Below are 15,635 nucleotides of genomic sequence, written 5' to 3'. Positions count from 1 at the left end.
CAATGCTTACTGATGTTACTGAACTTAATATTTTCTACTTTACATACTGAAAAGTAAGAAGAAACCGAATAGGCCTGGAATCCAAAAAGGAAAGATTCCAGCCTACTCTTAAATACCTCATCAATTAAGAGATGCAAGACACAAAATTTGTTACCAAACACCAGTTAATTTTACAAAACCATGCTGTTAAATATTTTTTTCAACAAACCTGTATCTCTGTATATATTGTGAAATCTTCAAAAAAAGGTTTAAAACGGGAAAAAAAATAAAAAAAAGTACAGTTCAAGGTAAAATTAAAACTGGGTAAATAGGCATTTTTTTTCTAATATAGTTAGTTATGCAAAACTGTAATCTTTAAAGGCTGGAATGAGTGGCTGTCTAACATAATATCCAGAAACGACTTCCTGCTTTCAGCTCTCTAACCTTTTAGTTAGTCAGAGCCTTGGACGGGGGGGGGGGGGGGCACATGGGACATCACTGCTGTGTAAAATGAAATTTGCCAAAGGTATAAAAAGATGTGTAAAATAAATGTCGAAATTTGCCGTTCAAACGCCAGATTCTACAATAATATTTGCGGCGGAAGAAAAAAAATGAGCAAAAAAATTACGCTGTTTTTTACGCAGCGAAGCCTGGCGATGTGTGTCAAATTTTGTCAGTGTTTTTTACACAGCATAATAAATTGGCCCCTTAGTGTGCTTTTGATACTGAGCACACAGATCACATATCCGTACACATTCAAAACCAGTTATATCCCATACGCAGTGTAGGTGGTTTTTCACAGTGAGGGCAGTAAGGTTGTGCAATGCCCTTCTAAGTGATGATGTAATGGCAGATTCTGTTAATGCCTTTAAGAGGGGCCTGAATGAGTTCTTGAACAAACAAAGTACCCAAGGCTATTGTGATACTAATATGTACAGTTAGTATTGATGTTGGTATATATGGTTGGTTACTGACTAGTAACAGTTTAGAAAGCTGTAAAGGAGGAATCACTGTTCTGGGTATCGTGTTAAACATTGGCTCACTCCAGATTTTATAGTTTGAATTTATGCCTAACTAACTATATTGAAAATATTTTTTATTTTGTGCAGTCTATCGATTTACACAGTTTAATATTCACTCTGAAGAGTTCCTTTAACTTAAAAGATGAAACCATAATTTTGCCTCTTTATAGATCCTTGGTAAGGCCCAAACATGAGTATGCAGTGCAGTTTTGGGTTCCAGTCCTTAAGAAGGATATTAATGAGCTGGAGAGAGTGCAGAGATGTGCAACTAAACTGGTAAAGGGGATGGAAAATTAACTTTGAGGAAAGAATGTCAAGTTTGGGGCTGTTTTCTTTGGAAAAAAGGTTCTTGTGAGGGGACATGATTACTTTTTTAAAAGTACAGGCAATATGGACAGATTGAGACTTTGGTGCAAAAATATGCAACTCTTTCCCTTTTTCAGTTTAGACTTTTTAGTAGTTTTAGTTTTTTCTTGCCTTCAGAGTCACATAAACTCAACATGGTATAAATTTCAATTAAACTCAATCATTGTTGTATTTATTAAATGCCACAATAATGCTATTGGTTGTGCAAAATTTTCGAGTTTATGTTCGAAAATCATGAATTTTTCGAGCTGAAAGTATTGTTAAAACTCGAAAAATTTGAGTTTATATGGACACTTGTTTCTATGAATCCTCTTTATTTTTCCAAAACAGGAATGGCTCCAGCAGCCATTTTAGGAGCATTGGCACTCATTCTTTGAAAACAATAATGTGTTTAAGTTTCACTTGAAACTGGGGGAAATAGAAAACAATGATTGGATTAACTTCCCCTTAAAAATATGTAAAATAAAAAACAGTGATAATTAATTCCCCTTGAAACAAAGTGTGCAAACAATTATGGGATTAACTTCCCCTTCAAATTGTGTGACATAGAAAACAATAATGGGATTAATTTCCCCTTGAAACTGTGTGAAATAGAAAGCAATTATGGGATTAACTTCCCCTTGAAAATGTGTCAAGGACAGACTGTCACTAAACATTCTATTCCTCTACTATTCTAAGCCTTCATAGGACTCAATGGTACTCGACAGACCAAACGTGATGATTTTTTTTTGCCTATGTTAATGTTAATAAATCATGTATTATGTGTTACTATTTTTCAGGGAAAATTTCCGGAAAAAAAACTATTTTATCTCAAAATAGCTTAGTAAATCTGCCTGTCATGTCAGCAGCATTGCCCTGGCATTGTAAAGGGTTAAACTTTGGCTTTGTGTCCACAAGACACCATTAATTAATTCAATACACAACAAGGGACTGTGGAAGGTCAAACTTATCAGACAATTCGGACCCAGGCTATTTGGGGCAGGAACTGGGGCCATTGGCTTCTTTGATCTGTTGATCACAGCAAGGCAACTGTGGACCTAAAGATTAGCAGGAGGGAACAGCTATACAGGAAATATGGAGATAGGGAAAGGAATCCATATCTCCTTTGCTTTAAGGTTTACATCCTCATAAATCATATATTGGTTATGAGGAGGTCCCATGCTTCCCAATGATACCAAACAGGGACTTCCTATACCCACCAGTTAGGAGGGATAGTTTCTGGGGGACTGGAACAGGAGACACCCCTCATGTTTGGTATCATTATGATCGCCCACATATGGGTTAACGCAAGCCCATATTTTCATAATAATATTGGATACTGGCAAGTAGCAATAGTATATGACTAGAATCTGGCATGAGAAGTGCAGCCCTCTACTGGGGGTCTAGAAGGGACAAGTTCCTGGACACTCCCTCCTCATGCATACAGTAATGATTGAGGGTCCCCGCTGGTAATAAAAAGGCAACAGACCCAGGTATTCTTGAGCTCATTTTTGAGGTCCCAATCTGTTGGGGGGTGGGCTCAGGATTTCCATACTCTTTCAGGAGGACACAAAAGATAACTTGGTAACGTACATAGGGTTTCTCTGTGTTTTATTCCCTTTTATTTTATTTACTGTTTGTATGTATATGTCTCTTTCTGTAAAAAACTTTTTAAATGCACTGTTTACCCTTGTAATATTAAATATAAAATTTAATAAGTTCTGTCCTTTGGCTCTAAAGACTCACGTACCTTGTTTACAAGTGATATATTAACGGCTTGGCTGTGTGTGTATTGAGTAGGGGAGCAAGTTCTGCGTAAATGCCCATTAATTAGTTGACTACTAGCAGGAGAGTGTGTTTGTAATTTAACCCTTTGGCTGCTAGAGTGCTGTTGACTTAGTGGAAACTAACCCTAACTACAGTAAGAAAGCTTGTGTGATATATTTGTGTATTAGGTTTCTATTGCCTGTTAATGATAAATGGTGGCAGCAAATAGTTATTTGGGGCGGTGGCGTGTTTGGGGGTGCCTGATGTTAGTCTAACCTGTGTGAAAGGAGTGGAACCCCTTGTTGCCCCATCCCAGTGTCATGTGCGTCTGAGAGTGGCGTGTTGCTGACACTGCCCCTTAGAGTTTTAGTAAATCTGCCCTGTGGTTACTTTCTCATGTAAAGTATGTCTAATTATATTTCTCTTTTCAAATTTCAGCATTTTTCATATTGAAGATGGATAATTACATGGATGGAATTGAGTAAGTTTTTATTACCTTTCAGCATAAGCTGATTTTAATGCAGATATAGAATATATGTTTTTAGTAAGGTATTTTGTAAGGGCCAAACATACCTAATCTCACTTTGATTGCAGTAAAGAACCAATTTGTGCATTATTCTAAAGTAGTCATCTGCAGTTTGTGACATGGCCAGTGTTTTCTAAGCTCAACCAGTAAATTGTTGCCAATAGTCTTTATAGTGAAGAAAGACATTGGAAGGATGGTATTTTTTTCAGTGTTGTTTAATATTAAATCTAGTGGCTTTATCAGTCTTCAGCAGTTTGTGGTTATAGTGTAAAAACATCAAGAGAAGTGTGAGCAAAAATACAAAGTGGATGGATTATCAGCTCTCTCCTTTTACAGTGGTGTACTGGCACAGCGTGAAGGCTTGACCAGATCCAGAAGCATAAGTAGACCAACTGCCAAGAATATCTACCGTAAGGACCTTATCTATTCCAATTCAGCACATAGCACACATGTTTCAAATGATCTAATACTGCCTCTGTAGACCTTCTAAGGTCAGTTACACTACATATATCTTAGGGCATTTTCCTACTTGTTATCATGTTAACATGGAAAATCTTAACTGTAGTTTGGAGATAAAACTCTAAAAATGGGCTTAATGAACATAGCATGGGGAGACCCCAATAACAAATACAATACACAGAAGAAAAAGATAACAAGCAGCTAACACAGTAATTTAAATCTTCGGTGGAGGTTTAATAACTTACTGTTATACAGTATCATCAAGTAAAATTCTAGGAAACATATAGGTAATACTACCTTTTGCAAAGTACCTTTCCCTTAAAGATCTGTCTCTTTCATCAATAATCATATGGGTCAGTACCTTGGATTCAGGAAGTTTAGCAGTTAGTTGCTCTGTCCCCCTGACCTGGAATAAAACTTCAGGCCACAGGCACCCAACTACAGCCAATTAAAATGATCCTCAGCTGGTGATGCTTCTCAATAATATTGGTGAAATGGCCCAACAGTGAACTATTTTAAGAGTCTCAAAAAAGTTCATATGATCACAACATAGACCATGAAGAATGTAAAAACAAGTATGAGTTCATTACGTTAAAGGAACAGTAACACCAAAAAATTAAAGTGTATAAAAATAATTAATATATAATATACTATTGCTCTGCACTGGTAAAAGTTGTGTGTTTTCTTCATAAATATCCTGCTGTGTAGCCATGGGGGCAGCCATTTAAATTGAAAAAAGGAGAAAAGGCACAGGTTACTAAGCAGATAACAGATAAGTAGCATAGATTCCCATTGTATTCTACACAGTTTATCTGGTATCTTCTTATGTAACCTGTGCCTTTTCTCCTTTTTTCAATTTAAATGGCTGCCCCCATGGCTACACAGCAGCTATTTCTATTAACTATAGTAGTTTTTCTGAAGCAAACACGCAACTTTTACCAGTGCAGGGCAACAGTACATTGTATTTTAATTATTTTAAAACATTTTTATTTTTTAGTGTTACTGTTCCTTTAAGTCTATTCTCAATTAGCTTTTGCAGCTTCAAGGTAAAACATTTATATTATATTATGCCAAGGTTAGTAATTAGAAAAAAACATTGGGTTGCACATTTGTTTGGACAATAAGGGCATACATTTTATCCATCACTGAATTTAATCACTAAACATATTCCACAGTATATCTTGCACTGTGCATACTCAAATAGCATAGGTACTGGAGAAGGTAAAGCTTCTGATACTTTTGTAAAATCATGTAAATGTTCCCTTGCGGCTTACTCTTAGGGGCTGATTTACTAAGACACGATTTCGAATCCGAATTGGAAAAATTCCGATTGGAAACGAACATTTTGCGACTTTTTCGTATTTTTTGCGACTTTTCCGGCGTCTTTATGATTTTTGCGTAAAAACGCAAGTTTTTCGGCGTCTTTACGATTTTTTCGTAAAAACGCGAGTTTTTCGGCATCTTTACGAAAGTTGCGCAAAGTCGCGATTTTTTCGTAGCGTTAACACTTGTGCGCAAAGTCGCGCCTTTTTCGTAGCGTTAAAACTTAAAAGGCGCGACGTTTCGCGCAAGTTTTAACGCTACGAAAAAATTGCGACTTTGCGCAACTTTCGTAATGACGCCGAAAAACTCGCGTTTTTACGCAAAAATCGTAAAGACGCCGAAAAACTCGCGTTTTTACGCAAAAATCGTAAAGACACCGAAAAAAACGCAAAATTACCGATCATTACGAAAAAAACGCAATCGGACGCATTCGGCCCATTCGTGGGTTAGTAAATGTGCCCCTTAGAGAACAAACTTTGGACCCCTAACATTGATAGTCTGATATTTTGTCACACTAAGGGGCAGATTTATCAAAATGTGAGTTTAGAGCGTAATACATAAAAACTCACACACATTCTATTCATTCCTAAGGGATTTTTGGATGTGAAATTATCAAATGATGAGTTCACTCATTGATAAACACACTTCTAAAAATCCCATAGGAATGAATAGAACATGTGTGAGTTTTTATGTATTAAAGGAGAAGGAAAGGTAAAAACTAAGTAAGCTTTATCAGAAAGGTCTATGTAAATACAGCCATAAGCACTCACAGAACTGCTGCACTAACTACTCTGTAAAAAGATTAGCTGTGTCTGTGTTCCTCTGCCAGAGACACACAGCTTTCAGCTTCCTGCTCCCCCCTTCCTCAAGAATGCTAAGAGCTCACTCTCCCCCCCCTTAGGAATGTGGATCTGAGCCAATCAGCAGGAAGCTGACTCATAGTCTAACTAACTGAGCATGTTCTCTTGGTCCGGGTGTCTGTGCAGGAGTGAGGCATTATGGGAACTTTCTTTACACAGCTCAGCGTTTTTTCTTCCTGTTTGGCTTCAGATCTTCCGAACAGGTGAAATATGGGGAGACTTAAGGGCACTATTGAGACAACTGAAGGTATGCCTGCAGCTTTAGATTAACTCTTTATTAGCCTTTCCTTCTCCTTTAAGCTCTAAACTCACATTTTGATAAATCTGCCCCTAATTCTGATATCCCTATTGGGGTTGCTCCATTGTTTTTTAATCTCTCTTTCAGGGTGAAATACTTGTCTGAGTAGTTTCCTTCTCTTATAGTGGACAGCAGTGTAGTAGTACAGCATGCAACTTTTATTGCCCATGTCAACACAATACATTTATGACAATTTTGAAATTAAAAGTGTAAGATCTGAGTTTTCTTGTAATTATGTTTTTTCTAATCTTGTGCAGAACAAAGGAAACAGTACGCCCAATCATTATCTACAGCGGTCACCAACTTTCAGCACAGAGTAGAGGTATAAAATATGTTGAATATAAATTAATAAATGAATGAAACAGTAGTTATCCAAGGGAATAAAAAAGAAGGTGTCTTTTGATAATTTTATGTACTGATATGGTAAATCTGTATAAAGCATTTTTGTCTTAAAGAAATAGTTCAGTGTAAAAATGAAACTGCGTAAAATAGGTAGACGGCGCAAAATAAGAAATGTTTTCAATATAGTTAGTAAGGCAAAAATGCAATCTATAAAGGCTAGAGTGAGCAGATATCTAACATAATGGCCAAAGCACTACTTCCTGCTTTCAGATCTCTAAGCTGTTAGCAGTCAGTAACCAATCAGTGACTTGAGGCGGGCCCATATGGGACATAACTTCAGTTAGTTTGCATTTGATTCTGCCCTGCGTGCTCACAAACTAACTAACATTTATGTCCCATGTCGTCCCCCCTAAAGTCACCAACAAACTAAGAGGATAGAGAGCTGAAAGCAGCAGTCTATCCATTTTAACCAGTTTCATTTTTACACTGAACAGTTCCTTTAAGTGCTGCCATACATTGATCTATACATTATAATTTGTTTGTCTAATTAATATATTAAAAGTTAAATGCACAAATATTTTGCTGCTTCCTATCTTATACAAATGTACTCTCGGCTCAGTTGCTCGCTTTAGTCTTAAACTACCTAAACTACCATCATCTTATGCTGCCTGGTCACGACCTTGATAATCACCACCCACAGTCTCTTATATTATAATCCTGTAAATAACAAACAAGTAGTGGGTAGAGTTTTATAGCCAAGGGAATATGATTTTTAAAAGGGACACAAACAGTTGAACAGGGTCATAAACTGTACAATCTAAAGAACATCACTGATTTTCTCATATTCTGTACAGACCAAAAACATAAAGCTGGACCAGACCAGGTACTTTCCTGTATGAAGCAAAGTACAACAAGAACAATTTAGTTGCGGTTCTTGAATCACATACTGTGGTGTTATAGAGCCTGGGTGCAGTCCATAAGTGTATAGGCCATATTCATTCATTTTCCTGTTTTTTTTTTTGTTTCCCCAAATCATACTTTTTAGTGCTAAAAATTGTGTTTAACTAATTACTTGGAAAAACAAATGTTTTCTTATTTATTAAGTGTAAAAATCACATAAAACACTAATATAGAATTACACCATCTAGAAGCTAGCAAGGTCATGTTTCACTGGGTCCCCAGCCTTTGTCAAAGTGAATATTCATACACATACAAAGCCCTAAAAACATCTTAGGTCTATTTTCTCTCTTGTGTTTTTTTAGGGCATTGTATGTGTTGGGGACGCAGCTGAACAATAGTCTCCCAAATAAATGTACATTCAAAATCTTAAAGTCCCCTTGAAAGTATAGATTTTTTTGTGCAATGTGGGTATCTATCATCTATCTCTGGTTTATATTATATACTTCCTGATACCAGTGATAGCCTCTTGGGAAATGATTTAAACCGAGTAATCCCTATAGGTGTATTGTAGTACAAGATCAACAGACAAAAGGAAAAGGAACTGATAATAACAAAATACTGTCCATGTATAAAGCAGTAGTTAGCACACAACACAAAGTTACAAAACCATATGGGTGACTACGTTATAGTCATAGCTTAGTTTAAAAAAGCAGATGTTTCAGAGATAAATTTGTTAGGACAATAAAGAAATGCTACATATTTGGGTTTTTCTGTCTTCAGCACCTCTTGACTTGTGACTTGGACAAAGAACTTCGCAATGTTGAGGACTGTTTGAAACATCTTAGTTTCCTTGAGGCACAGGGAAGAATATGGGGTCAAGGACTGATTCTACAATTGGAAAATGGAGAAATATTACTGAAAGACCCAGAAACCAAGGTAAAACCTTATCCAAGAATGTAACGTTTAACACTGTATGCAAAAAAAACCCCACTAATAGCCTGTAATCACTAATATTGCCATAAAATAACAAAAAACAATGTATGGAACAAGTATGGAACAAGAGTTAATTGCATAAAAAATAAATAATAAATTATTTATGGATGAAGTCATATTTCTTATTGTCATCCGACTTTTTGCCACTAAACCTTACTAAATGACACTAATATTGTAACTTCTGAGAATGTCTGGGATCTTTAAACATTTATGAATAATGTGAAAGTTACAAAAACTGCATTTCCATATTGGATCAACTTGTAGTTTAGGTCATGTCACTCAAATATAACTGTATATGCTATTTATGCTATTTTTATGCTCAGTTTAGTTAATTTGACTTGTACTTTGTACTTGTTTCCATTATAGGACAGTCTAGAGCAATTACCTCTGCAAAATGTTGATAACTGCAGTTCTGTGTTGGGGGGCTCTACATACAATTCCCTTCTCACCATTAAAGTTCAGACTCAACAGAAAACAAGCATCTTCTTCTTCCAATGTGATGAACAGCCGGTGAGTGAGGTCACTACAATAATATAACAGAAGATAGAGAACATATGTTTTACTCAATTTTTTTTATCTTCCTCTACCATTTAGGCTGATGTTCTTCATGCAAACCTAGAAAAGGCATTAAAGCAATTCAGATTAAACAAAGAAAGCAAGGATACCTACAGGTGTTTTGTAACCACCATATTTTTATTATAAAGCACTGTGGAATATGTTGGTGCATTAAAAACACTTATAATAGCTATATTATGTATGCTGTGTAGGTTCCGTGACAGTTAATATATCTTTTTCCTCTTAGGTATAACTTGGAGAACTCTCACCCTCAAAATAATTTTTTAGAAAGGAGTCAATCACCACAATCCAGTGGAGGCTGGGACAGTCCCAGAATGGAAAGGCAACCAAAATACTCCCCCCGTGGTGCGTGGAAATACAGTTTATTTATAATATAAAAGTATGCTAGTGCAAATTGTATCTGTTTTATGAAATGGAGAGTCCAACAAATGCTTTTAGTTTCAGGATTTAATGTTTTTTCAGTCTGTATCTGTGAAGACCTGATATTTTTCTATTTTGCATGTATTAGTTAATATACTGTATATATATCTCAGTAATTTATTGTATTTTAGAATCCCCTATTCAGCAGAGGAGATTTGAGCTCTCTGAACCAGTCCATCCTCCTCCAAGCACCAAGCCTCCTCCATCCTTCCAAGCAGCCCCTGTCAATTCAAAGTCAGAGACAGAACGTGACATTGTGAGTGTTTGCATTGTGTCCTGTGAAGTCACTGGGTCTAATATAATGTAAAAGCATGGAGCTAATTATTCAGTAGGAATTGAGATTTGCCTTGAAAATTGAACTCTAATGTTTAGTGATGTTTGCAGTAATTATTATCCCAAATAAAGAGATATCACTGTAACATATTAGTTTAAGGCTCAAAGCATATCATATGATTAGAGCCACTAAGAACTGTTGTGGCCAATATTGATCACTTTCTTTTAAACAGCAAATGCTGGCAAGGAATACTCCAAAGCACTCACATCTACAATTTACGTAAATGCTTTCTGGCAGTGCAAAAGTGCATTTCATATTCAAATTAATGGAAATTGACTTGGGGGTAAAGGGTACATTTTTTCTCTCTCAGAAGTACTGCAGCAATCAACACAACACAAGAATGATCTTATATGATGCTGTAAATATTTTCATGAGATGACACCAAGAATTCTGTGACCGTATATAGGCAAGAGGCCTCAGACCAAGTTGTCACAAAACTCAGAGGTGACTCTGACTCCTCATATTTTACACCAGGGGGCACATTATTTTTGTTACACACGAGTTTTAGTGAGTCATGTGACATGAAATAACATCACTAAACACTGATTATAATTGATATAATATTTATTATTGATAATTAATTAATATAACTGATAATTTTATTTTCAAGTACCAGTAAACACTTTTACTTCTGATGATAATGGCCCTTTAAACAGTAGTTTAGAGTAAGTCCAGAGTGAGTTGGTTGAAAGAAAAGTCAGTGTGACTCATTTATCAACATTAAGACAAAACATTATAACAACAACAATAGAAATAGCAGGTCAAAAGCTGCTGCTGCTGGGGGGATCCCAATATTGTCCTTTTTATTATACCTTTTCCTTTCTATTATATTTATATTTTAAAACTTATAACCTTAACATGATATCCTGTTAAGGTCTCAGAACTGAGCAGTCTTGTAAATGGTCTGAATGGGTGAAGATAAAATCTCTGCTGTGATTATAGTTTCCTAAGGAAGTACAAAAGCAATCATAACGAGGGGCGTGGCCAGCTGCGATGGTGAGAGCACGCAACGCCTGAGAGCTCCGTCTAGCAGGACAGTAAAAAACCCCCAAACACAAGCATCAGCACTTACATTCCATTAGATTGGGAGGTTAACCGTGACGGAAGGCGCCAGCAACCGAATGATGGGCAAACGGAAACCTAACGAGCAGCGGACTACAATGTCCCCGTACCTGCATAAGACTCCGGGAAGGAAGCGTGCAGAGAGCCAAGATGGCGGCGATAGCGTGACTCTTGAAACGCTTCCAGAACTGCAACCTTCACCGCATTCCCCAGCCTCTCTATACAGCGAGGACGACCCAGCAGTACAACCGGGAACAGGTCAGTCACTTGAAGGGGACACACTCTATATGAGCCCAAACACACCAGATAACTCCCCAGTAACAGCACAGACATTGGCCCATCAGCTCTCCTTGCTCAAGGAAGGCCTAACAGCCACACTCTCTAAAGCTGTTTCTGACGCTGTCGCCTCAGCAATTAAAGATATACATAAAGAAATTAGAGAGCTGGGGGATCGTACTGACAAGCTAGAATACCTCACTGACGAAGTAATACAAAGACATGCTAACTTAGAGGATGAAAGCATGGCGCTTAGGGAAGAAATTTCCCAACTTAAAAATACCTGCGAGGACCTCGAAAATAGGTCCCGAAGGCAAAATCTTCGTATCAGGGGGGTCCCAGAAGAATTAGAGGCAGCGGAAATCCCGCAATACTTAAAGGGACTGTTTACTAAAATTTGCCCGGACTGCCCACCAGACAAATGGGAATTTGATAGAGCCCATCGCTCACTGGGCCCGAGACCACCCCCGACTAAACCCCCCAGGGACATCGTGGTCTGCTTCCATTACTATATACAGAAGGAAGCTGTACTGACAAATGCCAGAACAAAATCCACATTGGAATACCTGAACCACAAACTCCAAATATTTGCAGACCTCTCCCCGACCACCTTAGCTAAGAGGAGAGAGTTTAGACCGCTTACACAGCTACTCAGGGATAACAACATCCCCTACCGATGGGGCTACCCTTTCAGACTAATAGTGCAGCACCGCGGCCAAAGCTACACCTTACATAGCCTGGAAAGACGCCAACAACTACTACAAGCACTCGGCCTCACAGGCTCAAAGCAGAATAGCCCACTTAAGCAACCCACATCTAAAGGAAGGATGAGCCCACAATGGCACAAGGTACCTGAGACCCATCCACCCCAAAGGCTAACCCCCAGCCCAACGGCACCACCCGGATCTTTAGCCCAAATCACCTGAGATGCCCACAGAAACCTACTCCGTTGGTCTTGACCTCAAGCCCAAGTACACATAAAACATGGATCGCCTTCCCTGAAACACCCGCGCAAACCTGCGAGAACAGGAGACAACAACTTCCTCGCTGCTGGTTTGATTTCTACCATAATCTGTACCCCTGTTTTTACGGTACACTCTACACCCCCCACTGGAGAGCTGGAAGCCTCCTACTTAGTTCAATTACCATTGAACTTATACTATCCTACGCTGATATTTGCCAAACTCAAGGCATATATTGCACAGTTTGATTTCAATATGGTTATTTACAAGTTGTTTTACTATGTATTTCTCTACTCTCTACCTCTCTCTTTACAAATGTTATATTTACAATGTCATATCTACCGGTTAAATTATGCTATAATATGTCTTAACTTTGGTTGCCTCACCTCGGCTGAGGTGGGCCCCCTGCAGAGCGCAAACCAGTTCCATAAATATGGTAAACTTTATATCTCTAAATTGTAAAGGCTTGAACTCAATTACAAAACGATACCTTGCTATCAAAGAACTCAGGAATTTAAAAGCGGATATCGCGCTACTGCAGGAGACCCACTTCTCCAGGCTTTCCCCAGGCAAATTGTACTCTAAGTATTACCCCACAGGTTATTATGCATCTTCTGACACAAAAAAGGCCGGGGTTGCCATAGTCATACATAAAGATTGCCCACTACAAGTAACAAAGGAAACCAGCGACCCTAAAGGTCATTACCTCATACTAGAAGGCACCCTAGCTGACCAACCTTTACTCATAGCAAATATATATGCCCCAAATAAAGGACAAACTAAATTTATCAAAAAAGTCCTTAACAAAGTAGCCACTCACTCCACACCCTATGTAATAATAGGAGGGGATTTTAATACCCCCCTATCACAGCTAGAAGATAGATCGCATCCCTCTCCAGACACCAGTGCCCATACGACCTCCCGAGAGACGCGACACCTATTTAATAAGGCCTCTCTATACGATATCTGGCGTATAGATCACCCAAGGGCCAAACAGTACACCTTTTATTCCACGGTACACAAGATACACACACGCCTAGACTACTTCTTAGTGTCCCAACCCTGCCTCAGAATACAATATTCAGCAGAGATTGCACCAATAACATGGTCTGATCATGCTCCAATACAACTGACACTTAATCTAATGAGCTGTCCAAAAAGGACATCGCATTGGAGATTAAATGAGACCCTCCTACATGAACAAGACTCATACAAAGCAATAGAGCAGGCTATAAAAGAATACTTCACACTAAACGAAGGCACAGTAACATCTCTTCCCACCCTCTGGGAAGCCCACAAGGCTACCATAAGGGGCACCCTCATTGCGATAACGTCAGGGAAAAAGAAAGCACAGAAACAGCAACTACATACACTACTGAACCAACTAAAAACACTAGAAACCCAATATAACCAAAATAACTCAGACATCCTGCTCAAAGAGATGGTCTCTCTCCGAGCAGAACTAAAAAACTTACAACTAAAGGAAGTCGAAAAAGCATTAGTCTGGACTAGGCAAAAATTTTACGAACATGGGGACAAGCAACATACGATATTAGCCAGAAAGCTAAAAGACCAAAAACTAGCGGCCACAATAAAAGTAATCAAAAACAACTCAGGCCAACCAGTTTACAACCCGGACTTAATTGCAGAACAATTTTACAACTATTATACAGAACTATATAATATCAAAAAGGATGGTACTCCATCCTCAACTGACCTAGAGAACTTCTTCAGAACAGCTAACCTGCCTAAATTTCAGGAAAGAGACTTAGAACTACTAAACCAAGAGATAACACTAGAAGAAATTACAGCCACTATTAAACAGCTTCCAAATGGCAAAACGCCAGGCCCAGACGGGTTCCCATATCAGTATTACAAACTATATCAACACATTCTATCCCCGTATTTAGCTAAACTCTACAACCAATATCTACAGGGAGAACCCATACCCCCTTCAGATCTCACATCATACCTGTCTCTTATCCCAAAAGAAGGGAAAGACCACACACTCTGTGCCAATTATAGGCCAATAGCCCTTCTAAATTCAGACCTAAAAATTTTTTCCAAAATATTAGCAAACAGACTGGCCCCACTACTCCCAAGACTAATTAACCCCGATCAAGTCGGCTTTATACAAGGGCGTCAGGCAGGTGACAACACGAGACGGCTAATAAATACAGTAGAAATATTACAGCGCCAAGGACACCCAGCCGTCATACTGAGTTTAGACGCAGAAAAGGCCTTTGACCGACTGGACTGGCCCTATATGTTCACCTTGCTACAACACTTGAAGCTACACGGCCCATACTTAACAGCACTTAAGGCCCTCTACACGGCACCCAGCACCTACCTCAAACTACCTGGAAAAACCAATACCCCTATAAAGATATCTAATGGAACCAGGCAGGGATGCCCCCTCTCCCCCCTACTCTATGCGCTAGGCATAGAGCCACTAGCCGCTAACATAAGGAATGATCCACAAATCAAAGGGGTCACCATAGGAACAGAAGTATTTAAGATCGCATTATATGCGGACGACGTAATCCTGACCATTACTTCCCCACATACCTCTCTAGCGGCACTTCATAACCTACTAGAACAATATGGTACACTATCAGGCTATAAGGTAAATGTCACAAAGACAGAGGCACTGACCATACACATAACAGACTCAGCAGCCCAATCCCTCCGAACTAAATACAAATATAGATGGAAAACGGACTATATTACATACCTGGGAACTAAAATCACCCCCAAATATGAAGATCTATACACCGAAAACTTCATTCCACTAGCTAGCACGACTAGGGCAAGTCTCCATAAATGGAACGTACAAGGTATATCCTGGTTTGGCAAAATAGCCTCCATAAAAATGAATATACTCCCCAAATTCCTGTACCTCTTCGAAACGCTACCTGTAGAAATCCCATTAAAATATTTCAAAGAAATACATACTGCCTTCAATAATTTTGTGTGGGGGTATAAGCACCACAGGATCAGCAAAAAGGTACTCAACACATCAAACAATCAAGGGAGCTTGGGGCTTCCAACCCTTTATAAATACTATGAGGCATCTCATATCCGACAAATCTTAGCCTGGTCCCGCTGGTCCCCTGAAATGCCATGGGTGAAAATAGAAAATGAACAATTCAACCCATATCACCCCAATGCGTGGTTCTGGCCTAGCCAAA

At 38.5% G+C, this 15,635-nt stretch overlaps 1 protein-coding gene across 2 annotated transcripts in view; it reads left to right on the top strand.

Moving 5' to 3' along the window:
• Positions 1-15,635, top strand: part of eps8l3 (EPS8-like 3) — a 38,726-nt gene that overhangs the window by 12,282 nt on the left and 10,809 nt on the right. The window contains 9 exon segments of one of the 2 annotated variants that reach the window (NM_001015709.1): positions 3,552-3,594; positions 3,976-4,049; positions 6,837-6,901; positions 8,602-8,639; positions 8,642-8,757; positions 9,181-9,324; positions 9,409-9,485; positions 9,617-9,735; positions 9,942-10,066. In NM_001015709.1, the coding sequence (NP_001015709.1) occupies position 8,639; positions 8,642-8,757; positions 9,181-9,324; positions 9,409-9,485; positions 9,617-9,735; positions 9,942-10,066 (582 nt within the window). In that variant the 5' untranslated portion in view covers positions 3,552-3,594; positions 3,976-4,049; positions 6,837-6,901; positions 8,602-8,638. 2 annotated transcript variants of the gene reach the window in all.

The sequence above is a fragment of the Xenopus tropicalis genome, chromosome 2, assembly GCF_000004195.4.
Source record: "Xenopus tropicalis strain Nigerian chromosome 2, UCB_Xtro_10.0, whole genome shotgun sequence".
NCBI classification, from domain to species: Eukaryota; Metazoa; Chordata; class Amphibia; order Anura; family Pipidae; genus Xenopus; species Xenopus tropicalis.
Note: the sequence above shows the minus strand (reverse complement) of the source record. Positions and strands in the feature narration are given on the sequence as shown.